Source organism: Callorhinus ursinus, unplaced genomic scaffold (assembly GCF_003265705.2).
Source record: "Callorhinus ursinus isolate GAN/ISIS: 27379988/994484 unplaced genomic scaffold, GSC_fseal_2.0 scaffold1, whole genome shotgun sequence".
NCBI lineage: Eukaryota > Metazoa > Chordata > Mammalia > Carnivora > Otariidae > Callorhinus > Callorhinus ursinus.
In genome coordinates, this window is record NW_027397063.1 from 7,655,234 (window position 1) to 7,674,332 (window position 19,099).

The 19,099-nt window shown below is 37.5% G+C and overlaps 1 protein-coding gene across 3 annotated transcripts in view; it reads right to left on the minus strand.

Annotated features, from left to right (window-relative positions):
- Positions 1-1,353: 1,353 nt before the first annotated feature.
- The window catches only part of BACH1 (BTB domain and CNC homolog 1), a 42,222-nt gene continuing 24,476 nt past the window's right edge, over positions 1,354-19,099 (minus strand). For all 3 annotated transcript variants that reach the window (XM_025872307.2, XM_073891328.1, XM_025872314.2), the window contains exons 3-5: positions 17,668-19,014; positions 15,798-16,004; positions 1,354-4,952 (exon numbers count right to left, since the gene is read on the minus strand). In XM_025872307.2, the coding sequence (XP_025728092.1) occupies positions 4,491-4,952; positions 15,798-16,004; positions 17,668-19,014 (2,016 nt within the window). In that variant the 3' untranslated portion in view covers positions 1,354-4,490. The remainder of the gene's footprint in view (positions 4,953-15,797; positions 16,005-17,667; positions 19,015-19,099) is intronic.

A 19,099-nucleotide genomic window follows, 5' to 3' on the forward strand; every position in this document is an offset into this window, starting at 1 on the left:
CAAACCTGGGAAGAATATGTGCTGCTTTCCAGGTGTTTCAAAGCAGCTAGATTCCAACGCACCAGAGTGCTAGCAAGGTTCTGGCTCTTAACCAGTACTGGCAGGCCAGTGTCACCAGCACTACACCCACTGCCCCAAATGCCATTCGGTGTTCAGGCCCAAGGAGGGAATGGTGGAGGGACTAGTGTTGGGTACAGAGGCTTGTCTACAGTCGGCGCTGCATAGCTTAAGTCCACGTAAAGGAGAAACCATCCCTCAGAGGCAGCTTTCTCAGGCCTCAACATTGCAAATCTGCCTAGTTCCAGAGTTTGCTTTTAGCAAATTCATTGGGCAAATCAGCTATGTCTTACAGCCCGGCCTCCATCAGCAATGTGGACATCACCTACCATCTTTTTATTTCGCAAATGGTCCAGACCATGCTCAGGACTGCCAATAGCTCTGAGCAACTGCTCAAAGCTCGATTACAAAGCCTGATGAGAAGTTGAATGGAACCTAGTCAAGGTGACTCAGCAGATAAATCTTTAAAAATCAAGAGGATGGGGCACCTGGGTGCCTCGGTTGGTTAACCATCTGACTCTTGGTCTCAGCTCAGGCTTTGAGCTCAGGGTCATGAGTTCAAGCCCTGCATTGGGATCCATGCTGGGCTTCCTATTAAAATAAAAAAATAAAATAAATAAAATAAAATAAAATAAAATAAAAAAATAAAAAAATAAAAAAATAAAATAAAATAAATATAAAATAAAATTAAATAAAATAAAAAATAAAATTAAATAAAATATAAAATTAAATAAAAATAAAAAATAAAATAAAATAAATAAAATAAAATAAATAAAATAAAATAAAAATAAAATAAAATAAAAAGGACTAATATAGTATCCTAACTGTGTTAGGTGTTAGAAGCCCTAACACCTCCTTAAAAAAGCCCTACATCTCTATCTGAAGACAGAGATCAAGTAAAACAGTAGTTAGGCTAAAATCTCTGCTTCCTTAACTATCTGAGTGCTAGGAATATTTTTTTTCAGGCATATATAAACAATGAAAGATTCTCTCATATACAAATTCCAGGGGAAAGCCTAAAATTAGTAAATTCACATGAAAGGTGAGAAAATGGAAATGGAATGTACAACTCTATTCAATTAGAGGCAATTTTAGATAATTTTATTTGTCAATTTATCACCAATATCTAACATTAATGGTTTTGCTACATTTGGATAAGCACACGAGAAAGAATGTAAATTAAATACCATGAAAGTTGCCTTTTAATGAGTCATGATCTTAACAGGATATGGATATATAATTTTAGTGGTTTTATTGCATTAAAAAATTATATAAAAGATACAAAAAATCAATAGATATTATTATTTCTGTTTATTTCACCATCAGTATGCCAACTTTTACCATTATGGCTTTAAATTTTCAAACTGCCCAATAGATTTCAAGGAATAGTTTATTACATGCCTAATAAAACACTTAAAATATTTACAGATTCAAAATAGATGTTCCAAAACTGAAAAAAGTTCACCTGAGAATTCGTTATAGCATTGCCATTTGATTTTTTTTTCCCAAGTTGTTAATGTGGCTAAGTGTCCACATGCAACCTGTATCGTCTACTGCATCAAATATATTTAACTCCTTATTTAAAATTGGTTAAGCATTAAGGTATAGGAAATTATGTTATTAAATTTACAGATGGAGAACCAAGATTTAATTTATAACCATATTTGTTCTGGATGTAACAATTTAACAAAAGATTATTTGCTATAGCTGTAGAATTCAAACAATGAAAGCAATTTTAAGGTAATGTTACTTTACTGAGTTAGAAATAACTGTCTTTCAAAAATCATCAAGCACTGAGAAGGACAATTAATAAAATAAGGAACAATGATCACGTAAATATGCCATATACAAACTGAAAACAACTTTTCCAAAATTCTGCATGAAGGAAAAGATATACACTGTATATACATAATCCTGTCATTTGTCCTCTTCGGCAGCCTTAAAAAAAAAAAAAAATCAAAACAAACCTTCTTAGAAAAAACTTCTTTAGAAGTTAATGTTAAAATAGGCATAATTGTGTAATGCTATGCAATATATAGAAAACTTCCCCACCTTATGGCCGAAAAACAAAGATAAAATCTTTTCTCTCTCTGTCCCTCTGTATTACAATTTGAAAATCATGTAGGTATGAGGTAGTGTAGTTACTTGTATTACATGCTGGCTATTAAAAGTAATGCTATGTTTTACAAAATATTACACTTGGCCAATAATCAGAATATCATTAAAATAAACCCTTAAAGCTAAACTGTTTATATGTAGAGAGAAACTTAAACCAAGTGTCTTAAAAATCATATTTAAATTCTGGAGACAACTAGGTTGTATCATAAAATATTAAGTAACTTTCAAAGCAGTTATTTACAGTAGCAATTAAATCAAAAGGTTATGTGACATTTGCACATACACAAACTGATATGACAAACAGCTGAGTGTATACTGAGGTAGGAAATCCAGGATTCCATTGGTTTGTATAAGATTTTACATTTTGTAAACCAGAAAAGTTTTTATATTATACTTTGAAGTTAAAATTTAAAATTACAAGTATCAAAGAAATAGCTACATGGGGATATTATATAGATAGGGTATACACACACAAGTCTTTTGTAGTATGGGATGCATTATCATAGAATTACTCTCCCTGACAAGTTCTTAAGTGTACTTATAAACGCCTCTAGAAAATAAGCAAGCCAAACTAGTTTTCTTTTACAACTAAGTCAATAACAGAGATAACATACAACCATGGAAAATATACTAGCAGTATCTCCCCCAACCACCCGCCTCCCCATTGGAAAGGGTAACATTTGACAAAATTACTCTGAAATATTAAGTCTGGTCCCCATATGCTGTCAGGGCAAAGGTCTACTTGCTTCAAACTCACTCCTGCAGGATGGACGCTTGTCTCCCATGTTAGCTACCCATGTCCTTCACTAGACTCAGGATGTAAGCGATAAAAGTCTCTCAGGTATCTGATCTTGGTGAAATTCAGTACTTTCCAATCCAACATGATAAATTATTCCTGTGTACCCTTTAAAACTAGGCTCTGCAAATGTGTCTGCCAATGTGAATATATGCAATTTTTAGAAAAAATTGTTGAGAAGGTTCATAATCTATAGGTTTATTTGACTTTCAAACAAGCCTGTAACATCAGAATGGCTAAGAACCACTGCAAAACATTATGGGTAGGTGCTGAGATTATAAAAGCTTTATTTTAAAACAGGACTGAATGAACACAAAGACCGATTACAAAATGCCCAAGTCAAAATGATTGGTGTGCCCTTATATACCAGATTTGGGGAAGAGAGAAAGATTAAATCTGGTTTCCAAATTCAAACCTACAATGGAACAAGATTGAATTTCATCCTATTTCACAAACCTGTATGGTTGTTTGTAGATACATTTTTATCTACAATAACGCTTTTTACAAGTAAACCACAGGACATCAAAAATAGGTTGAAAAATGAACTGCCACTCCTGATAAACATAAGCAATTTTCTTTCCCCATGGTGGAAAGACGTCTGGTTTTCTTGCATGGGTGACCCGCAGTGGGAAGGCCAACAGCTTTGGATTTTGGTAAGCTCTCCAGGAGTCTAGGGAGGCTGCAACAAGGCTGCCAATGCCTCCCCTTCAGCCACTGTATCCCCAGTCCTATTTCTTCCAAAAGGACAAGAATGTCAGGAAACAGATCACGATGGACCCAGATGTGGTAGAGACTGCAGAGAAAAAAGAAAGGAGGGAAAAACGACACTTATCTATTGTTTACACAGCCGGAACTTCTGAAGTCGACACTGAAGAGGAGCAGGAACCTCTACCATAGGCTGTCTCCTGCCTACTCCCAGCGGAGCTTAGGAGTCGCACTGCAGGCCAACCAATCCTTGGTTTTAGTGGGAGAAGGGCAAAGCTCCAGGATTCAGGCAAGACACTGTCTTTCTCACACTGCCATTCTACCCGTTTTTCTCCCTTCGTTGACTTCAAGGCAGAACTGAGCCCCACCAGCATTACTTGGGGAGGCATCTTCATTTAAACCAGTGCAGTGCAGTGCAGTAAGGTCTGACGACGGAACTTTTGCGGGCTACTTCTTCAGTAGGAACTCTGCAGATGTTTCAGGCTCTTACACTGTTGTTTGATACGCTGCTTGCATTCTCACATTTATTTTGCATACTGGGAAGAGTTACTACTCACAGTTATTATTCCTTAAAACATGAGCTTTGAAAGCCTTACTGCATTTTCACAGGTGGTTTTTCGGGATCCAGGAGGCATGTAATTTCTGCATCTCATGGAAATCAAGGAAAAATCAGGATTGACTGCAGAGGAATTCCCTTAACAGCAAACTACCAGGGGCAAAAAACAGTATCGTTAAGAGACAGAAGCTATAATATGCTTTTAAGACGTCGCAACTGCAGTAGAAAATGAATGGTGTGAAGGACGAGAATGCAAGTTTACTCATCAGTAGTACATTTATCGGTCATCTGCTGGCAGAAATCAGAGATGCCTCCCCCTTGCCGGCCAGGTTCCCCGAGCCCAGCTTGCTCAGGTGCAGCACTGACAGCCGGCCGGGCCTCCTGGCTGGGCGCACAGCCTCCCGACCCGCCGCTCTGCGCACTGGGATGGCAAGGGCTTGGCTCGCGGCAGGTGGGCGGCCCTGCTGGGGGCCCCTCAGGTAAACTCAAAAGGGATGGTAACGCACGTTCACCATCAGGAGTACTTCTTTCTTTTTCAGAAATTAAAAATGAGAGCGGGCAATCTGAAGCTGAGTACTTGGCGAGTATCTGGATCTGTTCTTGACTTAGAGCTGCCTCTTTACAGACCTGCTGGCACAGTCCGGTGAGGTTCTGCTTCGTCTCACCCAGAGTTGACAAAATGTGATCTCTCTCTTTCAACAAGCTCTCCTTTTCATTTTGCTGGGAGGTGGGAAAGAGAATGCAACGACTTGTGTTTAGTAGCTCAATCAACATTTCTGAGGTGATCAAACATTTGTATCTACTGTTGTCTTCTCATTAAATAAGAGCACATGGAATTTTTACTTTCAACTCCATTCAAAAATCTTTAAGTACCTCAGAGGCCTATGATCCCTCATCCAAAACTCTGAAGCCTAGATGTATCTCGGGATTCAGAATTTTTCAGATTTTAGGAAGACAATGCGGATGCACACATAATCCCTCTAGCAGGGTCTGGGGCAGTACCCCACTGTCAAACATCTTCACATTTCTAAATAAAACACATTATCAAATTATGCACAAAGTGGGAGAACTGATGTCGGTCTACATCAGTTTTCTGGTCAAAATAGTTTATGACAAACTTGTCAAGTTTTCAGACCTTTTTGGATTTGCAGATTGTACACCAATGTGGACCTGACATTTGAGATGGAATACAACCAAAAAAAATACAAGTACACTCATCATAACTACTGCAACTCAAATCGTTGCAGGACCATTTGTTGAACATTTACTTCATGCCCGGTATTGAGCTAAATGCTTTCAGATGTGCAGTCTCAACTATGTCATTCACACAATGACTCCGTTGATTTAAGTACTAATGAACCCATTTCATAGATGGGACTCGGAGTGTAACGGGACCGGAGTCAGAAAAAGCTAGTAAGTGAGTTACTAAAGTGTGAAGAATTTGGGGAGGAATTTTGTGTTTCTTAATTATTATTTTTGGTGCTGTTATTATTACTATTTAACTTTTTTATCCCTACAGGAAAGTCGACCACAGAATGTTTTCAAAAGTTTTCCCGGCTTCTGCCTTCCTGCCCACCATCACTTGTGGCTGCTACGTCTCTTTCCGTCACTGTCCCACCTTGTCCTCCCTATTCTACCACTGTACTGCTTCCTCCCTGGTGTGAGCTAGGAAACCAGATAAAAAAGTTATTTATAAATTAAGAGTAAAGAAAGTTGATAGAAGGTCAAAGGTTTCTCCTGTGCAATTTATGACAACTCTCTTGGCTTTCTGCTCACTGGCAGGCTCTGGAGAGCAGAAGAGGTTGCAAGCTAACGTTTAGACGGTTTATTTCAGAGTGATAATCCACAATGACCATCCTTTAAACAGATTCTTTTCTGGAATAAAAAAAGCTAGAAGGGTAAAAAGATATTTACTTTATACAAAAGTACTGCTACTGTTTTACATAAAAGTTTTTCTAAAAAAATTACACGTGAATCCCAATTACTGATAGTTTTTAAATATTTCAAGGCCATCTAATATTTTGAGAAAATGTGCAGTGACTATAAAGTACTAAATTTTTAATTTATTTTATTTACTTATTAGACAGCATGAGCAGAGGCAGAGGGAGAGAGACAAGCCGACTCCCCGCTGAGCAGAGAGCCCAACGTAGGGCTTGATCCCTGGACCCTGAGATCACGACCTAAGCCAAAGTCAGATGCTTAACCAACTAAGCCACCTGGTGCCCAAAGGTACTGAATTTTATATTGTCAACTATTCTCCAATTTGTTCAGATTTTTATACAATTGTTCTGTTTTGAAAAGATAGGTATAGGTTAAGAATATATTTTTATATATATAAATGAATAAATAAATAAAACCAAGATCAATGTTCAACAGTATATTTTTGGTTACAGAAAGTTTGTCAGTTGTAGGCTTCTGATAAAATGAGTCCACAGGTGCCTAGAGGGCAAGAACAGAGCCTACCACTACCTGCCCAAAAAGGAACACATTTTTTTTAGATTTTATTTATTTACTTGAGAGAGACAGAATGCACAAGTGGGGTGAGGGGCAGAGGGAGAAGCAGACTCTCTGCTGAGCAGGGAGCCCAATGTGGGACTCGATCCTGGGACTCCAGGATCATGACCTGAGCCAAAGGCAGACGCTTAGCCGACTGAGCCACCCAGGAGCCCAAAAAGGAACACATACAGTGCAATCAGCACCCACTTCTTTTTATGGCCTCCCAGAAGCCAATCCAAATGAGGATGGAAACAAAGCTTCCAGAAGAAAAGTATTTTTCCTGAGTCACAATACTCAGCCATGGACTCCTCTATCAAAGTTGGATGAGTCTCCATTCTAAGCAGAAACAGATGAAATGGTTTTTGTTTTTGGGTTTTTTTAAGATTTTACTTATTTATTTGACAGAGAGAGATTACAAGCAAGGGGAGTGGCAGGCAGAGGGAAAGGGAGAAGCAGACTCCCCACTGAGCAGGGAGCCTGATGTGGGGCTTAATCCCAGGATCCCGGAATCACGACCTGAGCAGAAGCCAGATGCTTAACTGGCTGAGGCACCCAGGCGCCCCCAAGAGATGAAATGTTAACTGCTGATTGGTCTTTTAAATGAAACATGGCTAAGTAAGTTAATGAATGTTCAAGCTTTCTCCCAGAAATCAGAATTGCTACTAAACCTACAGATACTACAAAGATGACAAATATTTTATAACTTCTCTATCTTTAGACAAACACTGATATGACCTTAAATATTCTCCCTACCACTATCCCACTAAATAAAGGGTGACATGACTATACTCTCTGTGTGTCCCCAACAGGATGTGTGCTTCCTTACAACTAATACCAACAGGTACAACCCTGGAACTCTACACATGATTAGTTCTATAAATTAAATGCTCCCAGCTGTTCCTCTGAACTTGAACTCCTACATGAATAAGTTTCCAGGCAGTTAGCTGATTTTTCCATTTCACTCTAATTTTAAAACACAAATATACTTTGGTAATATTCATTAAATAAAAGTAATTCAACTTAATCACTTCATGATATCTTATTAAAGATACCTCCTAAACATACTCACTGCCAGCATCTATAATATTTTTTGCCAATTCTACCTATTTCTACAATGTATTTTAATTTTCCTGTATACACCTGTTCTACAATATGTTTCTATTTGTACAATATACCTATTTCTAAAATATATTTTCCCTAATTCTACTATATATTTTAATTTTTGTACCTATTTCTATTATATATTTTAATTTTCCTATAATATAATCGTATAAAGCACAAATTTGAGCTACTGTGGCTTTAACTACAGATGTGTAAGAAAAATAAAACTGGTGTTCTGGTGCCATTCTGCATTTTATGACAACAAATTTACATCCAAATCCACATTTTCAATAGCTAGTATGTAATATTCACTCAAACATAAGAAGTTTAAAAAATACATTTTATTGTTTTAATTTTATTATGTTGGTCACCATACATCATTAGTTTTTGATGTAGTGATCCACAATTTAAATATAACTCATCCAATGAATGAAGGAATGAAAGAATCTGGCACCAAAAGGGTTAGCTGACAGTGACAATTTTTTAGGTTAAAGAGTACTCACTACTAGGAAATGGTGATTAATGGTTCCTTGTGATGTAACACGTCTAAACAGACAGTTCGGAGAATATAAAGTGGCCTTTAAAAGCATAAATACAAATGCTCAATTTCACTCATAAGAGAATCAAAGATAAAAGTCACCATGAGATACCAACTGTCACTATCAGACTGGGAAAAAACCCAAAGCTGACAACAAACTCCTCGCTGAGGCTGTGGGCAGACAGATACACAGATGCAGCTGTGGGAAGGCAAAATGCTACAACCTCTACTGAGCAGCACTTATTCATATCTAACAAAATTACATATGCATTTACCCATGATCCAACAATCCCACTTCTAGGTATCTATCCTAAAGACACATCTCCTTAAACAAGAAAAAAAAAAAACGTACAAAGTTATTCATTGCAGTGTCCCAAATGTCCACCAATAAGAAACCGGTATGGATACTGTGCTACAGTCACAGTTGAAAATATGGAGCTGTAAAAGGAATGACAACCTCGGGGTGCCTGGGGGGCTCAGCTGGTTGGGTGTCTGACTCTGGACTTTGGCTCAGGCCGTGATCTCAGGGTCATGGGATCAAGCCCCACAGCAGGCTCTGTCTGAGCTCAGTACAGAGTCTGCTTGAGATTCTCTCCCTCTCCCTCCACCCCCGCCCCATCACACTCTATAAATGAATGAATGAATGAGAACCTTTTTGAACTAGGGAAAATATTTCCTCGAAATCATTTCTTAAGTGAAAAGAGTGAAATACAGAAAAGAATATATAGAATGTTCATGTAGCAGAAAGGTTACTAAGAATAAATATAAAATACCTGTTTTTAGAAAAGAAACACAAGGAAAAAATTCAGAGACTAATAAAAAGTCACCCATAGGAAACAGCTATAGATAGGGTATAGGGAGAGAATGGGATCAAGACTTTGGAGTATAGCTTTTTTTAAACATAGTTTTAACTTCTGAATCATATCAATGTTTTGTATATGCAAAAATTACACAAAAGATGTGAAGAGTAAATGGTAGTAATAAATACAAACATTAATTTCATCGTATATCAAATTGCTAGCATAGACAAAAAATTACTTCAAACAACTTTTAAACTTTAAACTTCAATACTATGGAATATATTTAAGGACAAAAAAGGGCAAACAAATCTTATGTTTTACTCCATCTGCTTACTGTTAATAGTAATAATGATGCTGTAATTTTGTGACTATTATATATTTACTATTTGCTTTATACTAATACATATATTTACTATTACTTTAACAACAGATTTACTGTTTGCTTTATACTTATATAAATGTAGTCATTAGATTATAAATATATGTTCGCACAAAGCAAACAGAAAATATATTAATATAACTGGGAGCCAAGATTTTCCTTGTAATGGAAAGAGAATAAAATAGAAACATAGAGGCAAAGAGAAAAGCTCTATACTGCTAAATTTTTATTGAAAATATCTACATGAACTTGTGATTTCTATTATACTTTTTACTTTTATTTATCAAAGCATGATATACATACTGAATGTACTCATGATTTTACACACACACACACACACACACACACACACACACACACACACACACACACAATTTCCCAGCTCTGTCCCCTGAAGGAGCTGCGAAGGAACAACACTCCAGCAGCAAGCATGCTTTTTTAAGTTGAATACCTGTTAAAAGAACTCAGGGAATTTTGGAGAAAGAAATGATTCCAAATCTTGGGACATGGGAGGTCCAAGGTGACAGGTGGCACAGAACCACTAATGGGGTCATGTCAAAAGGACATAGCAGCTGGCTTGAGGGGGCTCTGGCCAAGTTTGAAAAATATCAACATCAAAAAGACTAATGACTATGATGGATTGGAAGAAATTAAATTAGGAAAAAATCCCTGAGCCCATAGTGATACTAAAGGGAGTGTGATAGGAGGGAGGGAAAACAGGAGGAAAGAAAAGTTCTTTTTTTTAAAAGAAGAATACCGGGGCGCCTGGGTGGCTCAGTTGGTTAAGCGTCTGCCTTCGGCTCAGGTCATGATCCCAGGGTCCTGGGATGGAGCCCCACATCGGGCTCCCTTCTCCACAGGGAGCCTGCTTTCTGCCTCTGTGCTCTCTCTCTTGCTTGCTCTCTCTCAAATAAATAAAAAATCTTTAAAAAAATTAAATTTAATTTAAAAATTTAAAAAAATAAAAGAGGAATACCAAAAAAATAAATAAAAATAATTAAGCATGAGTGTACGTGGGACAATAGACAGAATGAGAGAAGTCACTATTTTGTAACATCCACTATAAAGGCCCCCAACATACACTAGAAAACAAAAAAATGTAGGAGTAGTGGGGAACAGGATGGTCCTAAAGGGCCCAAGTAACACTCCACAGATTACTGAACAATTACAGCAGCAAACAATATAACCTGGAAAATGATCGGTCAATTCCCATCTGCTCAGGTGGGACACCCTGACAGCGCGTGACCCACCATGCAATGCAATAGGAAGGACACAGTGCCAATTCACGTTTCATTTCAACGCAACGACTTAAACTTTCGCAGTTTGTGTGAAATGGAGGAATGAGTTAAAACCAAGGGAAACAATGAGACAATTACTAAAAGTGGGACATTTTAGAGAAATCTGACCTGGACTTCTTAAAAAGTTATTGTGATTTTAAAAAGGGGGTGGGTGGGGGTTCCAGATTCAGAAATGAAAAAGGTATAACCAAATGTGTTCTGTGATGACTGGACCCTAGTTTGGGGAAAAAAGTGTATATATGAAATATATTTGGGGAACAATGAGTGATTTGAATAGGGAGTATATACGATACTGAGGATTTATTAATTTTCTCAGGTGTGATAAATATATTGGCAAAGATATGTAAGAATGTCTATTTTTTAAGAGATACATGTTTCAGCATTTAGGGGTGAAATGTCATAATGTGTTAGCTTTTAAATGATTCCAAAAATAAAAGAAGAGCAATAGAGACCATGAGAGAAAAGACAATGAGACCAAGATCAACCAACTGTGGTTAGAGACCAAAACAGACTGACAGGGAGAGAGAGACAAAGACAGACCAACCAACCAGAGCAGGGACACACATCTGCCCAGAGAAGCAAATGTGACAAAATGTCAGTAATTATTGAATCGACATGAGGTTGTTTATTACACTATTCATTTCACTTTTCTGAAAGCTTGAAATTTTCAGAATGCAAGGGAAGAAGACAAATCTCAAGAAAACATGAGCACACATAAACCTGGCTCCCTGTGAGAAATATAAGCATTTTATTGGCAAGGACTCTCTCTCATTTATCTTTGATTTCCTGGTACCCAGCAAAACATTTAATATGCTTGACAGATGCTCAGAGAAAGATGAGAGGACTACTTTTATTTAAAAATACAACTACTAAGATTTACTGAGCCCCAAACATGTACTGAGCAATACAAAAAGCTTCCCATTCCTGATGGCATGTGATCTTTGCACCAACCCTGAGGGAGATGCTATCCTTATGCCCATATCACCAGTGAGGGAACGTAGGTTTCAGAGGTAAAAATAACTTCCCCAGGCCACAAAGCTACCAAGTAGCCAGGCAGAATGCCTAGCTGTTTGACCCCACAGCCTCCGTCTGAACTCTGTGTCCCAGTGCAGAAGGCTCTCAAATTTTCAATGTGAAGATTTTCCCTGGAAACATTAATTTCCCTGAGAAAATTAATAAATCCTCAATATTGTATATACTCCCCATTCAAAATGCATGTTTCTGGTACCCTCCCACAGGTCTGGGGTGGGACTGAGTAACGTGTGTTTTATTTTCCTATTATTTTTTTAGGGAAGTGCATTTTTAAAAGGGACATCTCCAGATAACTCTGATGCCAATGGTCCACAGACCACGTTTCAAGGTGTGCTGCTCAAAGGTATCACAGAAGGGCAAATGAGCAAATTCCAGAAGGGCCCAGTGAGTGTGTCTGGAGACGGCAGTGTGCATGAGGGTACAGCAGCGAGTAGCATGTGGTTTATTATTAACCTGGGTTAGAACAGGTTTGTTTTTAATAAAATAATGCAATCCTCCCCACAAGATGCAAAACACTAAGGACAGATGAGGTCTCTGTACTCCTATACCATATAGCACAATAGACAAGGGCAATGAAACGAAGTGATGTCTGAACACCTCAACGCTGAATTCAAGTGCTTTTGTCAAGACTCTGATTTCTGATCACCTGTAAGTTGCTGTCAATCAATATTTGATGCCATCTAAGAGAAATACATTTTGGTAACTTTTTCTTTAAAGGCAAAGTTCCTTTCATTTCAGGGTTACCTTTCCTTGAGGCCAAAATGGTATAGAAGCATACTATTTCCTAACTTCTGAATTAATGTTCCAGGAAAAAAGAAATATGGACCTTGTAAAGAATCCTATAAAGATAAGAGCTTTGTAAGCCAAACACATAACAGAAGTTGAATGATTCCTGAACTTTGTTTATTGGTTAAAAAAAAAAAAAGCCAGGTTATTGGTTTGTAGATTATATTCAAAATCCTTATAGTAAATGCAATGCCAAATCAATACCTAACCTTTAATATACTATCAAACTTTAAATAAATGTTAGAAGTAATTACTACCAATTTATCAAATAAATTATTACCAAATACATACACAGCTTTTTCTTCAAAGGTTCTAGTTAGATTCTGACGGGACTTCTTTTTGAGAAATACAACTCACTGATTTATTGAATTCAAACTAATATCACCCTTTGGCTTTCCCAGCACATTAAGACTATTAAAGTGTTTTTTATATGTGATCATTATTCTATGAACCCACCTTGAGGACATTTTAGAATCACTACTCTTACTGTAATCAAAACACTTTTTTTCATGTGTTGATCCATCCAGTCTATTATGCTATTACTCTTAGGACAAACTGCAAAAAGTTTATAGCCAATAGCCAAAGACTAAAACTTACCAAAATATGGGACCCTTCACCTGAATATTATCAGACCAGGGCAATATTTACTGTGCATTTATTTATATGTTAACCTAATCAGTTACTGGCTATATTAACATGGGCTGTTTGGTTATGAAACAAGTAATTTCCCTTAAATAGGTTTGCTAAAATACCACCCAGAGTATAAATACTGGGAAATACTGCTTGTCTACTGGCCATGTTTCCAGAGCGTCCTCTTAATTAAAAAAAAACAAAAACAAACCTGTCACAGTCCTCCATAGTCTCAATTCCCCACACTACTGAATGCAAACCTGTGACAGAAGTGTAGCTTAACTACTGTTGGTCCTTCTCTCTTTACAAAAGACAACAAGACCCATAACATCACCCAATAACCAGGGTCTAAATTTCAAGTAAACTTCTTAATAAAATACCTTAAGGCTCAAATTCTTTTACTTCTAGGAAAAGGGCCAGCTTTCTTATTCCTATAAGCTAATAAGTAGCAGATCCTCTGCTTATTTTCACCTAAGAGAGACATCTGTGGCAAGACTGAACTTTACAAGTGCCCCTTACCCTTTGCAACTGGAGTGAACCCGTATACATCACTAGAACTGCGAGCAGTATGAAGGACTAGGCAGGGTTCAAGGAAGCTAAAACACAAGGCAAGTCACTCTGCTTTAAAAAAAAAAAAAAAAAAAAAAGTTAGCATGTCTTCTCAGGTGATCCTGGGGAGAGGACGGGGACTGGGCTGAGCTCGGACTGGTGCACATCCGGGTGAGCAGATCCCTGGCAGGCTACCGGCTCTGTGTGCCCAGAGGTGGGCTCTCGGCAGCCACATTGCTGTTGGTCCCTGCTCTCTCGTCACAGAAGAGGCACCTGAGCCAAAATAAGCCAATTAGATGCTCACCTCCTTGGGAATTTAGAACTAAAACTGTCGTCTCCGTCTGCACTAGACCCTGGAGGAGAGCGAAACTATTTAGGAGCCATACTACAGCCACTCTTCCCATGCGCACTTGGTGGCACACAGAGCCACTGTGTGGAGTTCCACGGGAGCAGGTACAGAGAGACGGGCTGACAGAGAAGATTCTCTGGGTTCCTGGCAGTTTTCCACTTCCTTGTTCTATGCTACTGACGAGGCCTGCTCCATTCTTTGGCTTCTATGAGACACACCTGTACCCTTACAACAAATGCATTAAGTCATTCATTCATGCTTCAAATGGTTTGTTTCTTCCATCCACTGTCCAAATTAATATAACAGGTAAAGAGGGTACTGACCACAATATATGAGCAAGTTTTTATTTTTCCACTTTTCTGAAGGCATATAAAGGCACAGACTGGTTTTTTATTTTTGCTTTTGTTTTTCTGTGATGAGGGCAAAGATGGATTCAATAGAGGAAATCACAACATTATCATAACAACCAGGTACAGCATAAAATAAGGATGCATCTCCTGGACAGGCTGTTTCTTTTTACTGAAATGTTGCTGTACGCTTGCTATTCATAGCTAGAATGTTTGTGCTTGAAGACTTGCTACAATCATAATTTTAAACTTTCACCAATAATTAACAAAGACTCAAAACCAAATATTCAAAGAATGTTTTTACTATTTCTAGGTCCTGGTTCCCTGCTGTCTCTAACCACAGCTGCCTTGTTTCAGACAATGCTTCCTTCCACCAACCACTAGGGAACAGAGAAACTTGGGTGCAAAGTATCCATTTTTCAATTAATTTGTTTTGATGCTGGAATAAATAACAAGATTCAATAAAGTAAGCATTCTTCTCACTTAGAGTCTCATTAGACCTTAAATTTTCTATTTATACCAGCATCATGAGTTTTTTCCCTGAGATGAAAGATCCAAGTTGTTTTATTTGTTCTGGTATCAACCAAAACAAGTTATTCAAGTCTACAGTTCATTTAAACCAACGACTAAAACATTAGCTTTTATAGACACCAAACACCGCACAAAGAGATTAAAGTGTTTCACCATTTCTTTAATCTTTACTCAACCACTAAGAATTAGGTAGACAGTGGGGCGCCTGGGTGGCTCAATTGGTTAAGCATCTGCCTTCGGCTCAGGTCGTGATCCCGGGGTCCTGGGATCAAGCCCCACATTGTCGGGCTCCCTGATCAGGGGGGAGCCTGTTTCCCCCTTTCCCTCTGTGGGCCCCCCCTCATGCTATCTTGTGCTCATTCATGCACTCTCTCTAAAATAAATAAATAAATAAAAATCTTAAAAAAAAAAAAAAAGAATTAGGTAAACAGTAAAATTATCCTTAATTTGTATATCATTAAAAAATAGCACCCACAAATAGTTCCTAATTTACATATTATAGCGTATCACACCAAACACGTAGAATACTCACATAAGTAAAATAGTCTATGAAAACTCTCATTTTCTTATTTCTTAAGCTTTCTAAAAATGTCATATATTTTCTTAAAACAGTAATTGGTAAATTCTGAGCATTATATCTGACTCCGGAATTGAAATAGCGATTTCCGCTATAAAAAAGAAAGAATGAATGAATGTGGTGGAATCTAAGTAAGAAACTTGTATACTTACAAGCTTCTCAATTTCTGACTCAAGATTCTGTATGCAGTCAAGTTTTCTCTTGCGACAGCGCTGTGCAGCAATTCTGTTTTTACTTCTTCTTCGAATATCGTGGATACAATCCAGTTGTTCTGGAGTCAGCTTGTGCATTTTCAACAAGGATTGAAAATCATTTCGAGAGAGTGAAATTATTCGTTGGGCATTAAATGGCAGTTTTACCTACAATGTAAAATAAACATTAGTAACTGTTGCCGTACTATGGAATTATACTTAAATCTAGGAAGAGGAAGATACACACCTATATTTTCCAGAGAACTTCATTTAGACTTAAAAAATAGACCTCTATTTCGGATTTCTATATAACCCCTTATAATAAAGAATAATTTGATATTTCTAGACTATTTTAGAGAGTTCAGAAGACAAGAAAATTGAGAGCACACTTTTTTAGAGCAAATCAAAAATATTAACACAAATATTCATGCATTTAAAATAAAAAAAGAGAACTTAAGTTCTTTTTACTAGGGTATGTTAATACCCCACAGAGATCTTTAAGCCTCTTTCTAAAGTGTTTCTAATGTGTTTAACCAAACAAAAAAAAAATCTATTTTGTACTTTTATTTTACTGTGAAGCACTGATTTAACACTGGTGTAATACACTAGTGATTTCTAAAGCATTTCAGAAAATTAAGTTTTCTGTCAAGAGAATAGTTTCACATAACTCAACTTAAAAATCAACACATTTCACTTTCCAATATAGAAATGGTTAGAAAAGCCTTATGAATATTTTAAAGTCATTTTCAACATACTTAAATTTAGAAAAAGGAGAAGATAATTTTTTTAAATTGTCACTGTGTGACAATTTAACTATATTAATTATCAAAAATGCTTATAAAACATTGATCAAGTTTCTCTGGCAACCTACTTAATTTGTCTTTCAAACTAGAGAAACTAGTTATACAAAATGTTTTACAATTTCTTAAATGTCTTATTTTTTAACATTCTTTTCATAGTTCCAAACACTGGATTTATAAATGCCATAAACAAATCTACAGCTATAACTCATGAATACATATTACTTCTTAAATTAAATCACCAATAACCCCCTCCCAAAGCCAAGGGGGGGTTAAAAAAAAAAAAAAAAAAAGAACCTCTGTCCCTCTCTTAAACACATGTCATCCAACAGCTAGAAAACTAAAGAAAATGCTAAAAGAACCAACAAGCCTTTATTATTACCAGAATTATGGTAATGTTTTACAAAAAAAGCAGCTATCAAATATGAACATTTGTACACAAAATACACAGATCATGCTTGGTAAGGTTAATACCATACCAGCTACATGTAACTCATACCAAATTATTAAGATGTTAAATTAATGGCTGAAATGGCTAAGGGAAAATAAGAAAAAAATTAATAGCTCTGAAAAACTAAGGCAAAGAAAACTCTGCATTAGAAGGCACATTCCTACGCCTAGTCACTGCTAAATCACTGCTAAGTGACTAGTCCAGAGATCCTGTGGCAATGAATAAGATCGGAATATGTGTTGCATTTTTCCAGGAGTTACCATGTAACAATCACAGAATCATTATTATTTTTCCTCTTGGGACATGGTATTTGATTTAAACAGTTAAACAGCCAATGTGTGAATCCACTCCACGGCAAACATAAATATACTTGCTTGAAATATATGAACACAGAAGTCCTTCAAACTTCGTCACACTCTTTGGGTACTGTTCACACAGTTTTACAACTGTCTGTGGATTTCATCCTCCCTCCCTGAGCCTGCTCCTATGTCCCTAGTGGTGCAACGGGAGCTGACACAGAGTGAATCCCCATTAACAGTGGTAAAACAAGGACTTAGCAACACACACATTTTCCCCTTACCTCACATTCTTGTTCTCTGGCTGAACAGGGTTCACTGTCACCTTCAGTATCAGTCTCAGAGTCATCTCCCAAGCTAATCACACAAGCATAAGGGCAAGGTTCCTGCTGGGGTTCTGAAACATACTCATCGTTTCCAATTTCCAAATTGCTTGAACAGCCTTCGGTACTCAGAGTACTTATAAAAGGGCAGTTGACAGAACTCAACGTTGTAAAAGTCCTCTGACCCGGCTCTGGGCTCTCGCTAATCCTGATACCTAACCAGGGACACTCAGACCGTTTCTGTGAGTAGATCTGTTCTGAACCATCTTTGGCCACAGCAGGTGATAACTGCATTTGGCAAGAAGAGTCTGTGCTGCAAATGTCACTCCAGAAGCCTTTTGCTAGGTGTTCTGCCACTTCTCGTTCCACACTACTCCGATCGCTGGAGGCAAGGCTACTGTCTTCCCTGGGGCCAGAGTCAGATTTCAAATGTAAATCCTGACTTTCACCAAATGTCTTCTCCTCTGGAACCTCTGTACCTGACAAAGGCTTTTCTGTTAACACTGCCGTGTTTTGCATTCCAGCAAAATTCAAGTCACCATATTGGTCATATGTGTGTAAAAGAGACAGAGAATAGAGCCCGTGAGGGTCTGCAGAAGAATTGTGGGGGAAAGGAGTCACTTCTGATTTTTCTGATGGGCAATGAGAAGCAGGATCTTTCTTCCTGCTTTCTTCATGTTCTGTTGTTAATTTACTTTCTTCACATTTTAAAATCACCTGCAGATCTGCACAGTCCTGGATTCTTCCCAGGCACTCATTTTCAGATGTCTCATTTGGCTGAACAGAAGCAGCATGAACGTCTTTGACACTGGATTCCACAGTACGGACTCTGTCAGTTCCAAAAGCTTTTTGGAATTTTCTGTATTTGGGGCATAAAGATGGCAAAGCCAGAGCAGCATCCTTTTCTAAGCACATGGATTCACAGGTTTGACTGGCACTGTCTTGCAGAGGTGATGATACTTTTGCATTTGCTTGATACCTATGCAGTTTCCACTGAGGAGTCTGGACATTTTTATTTTCCAAAAATTCCTCCACTTCATCAATTTCTAAATCCCTCTGGTCCAAAAGTGAAAATTTAAGGTCTGCTTTTTGACAGTGTGATGGGATGCATTTTTTTCTTAAGCACTCTTGCTGGTCAGCAGTGGAGTCCAAAAACTTAAATTTGAGAAACTGAAAGCAGGATTCCTCAATGTCACGTACACCTAAAAATTCCACACACTTGCACACTTCATCCACATTGTCCTTATTTAAAATCAGTTTGGCAGTGTAGGCAAACTGAATTAAAGGTTCAAATCCTTTAACTGTCACCTGTTAATATACAAAATAAAAACAAATGCATCACTTAAAGTGGTCTAGTAGGTAAATAAAAGTAGAAGGGGAATAGGGAGATGAA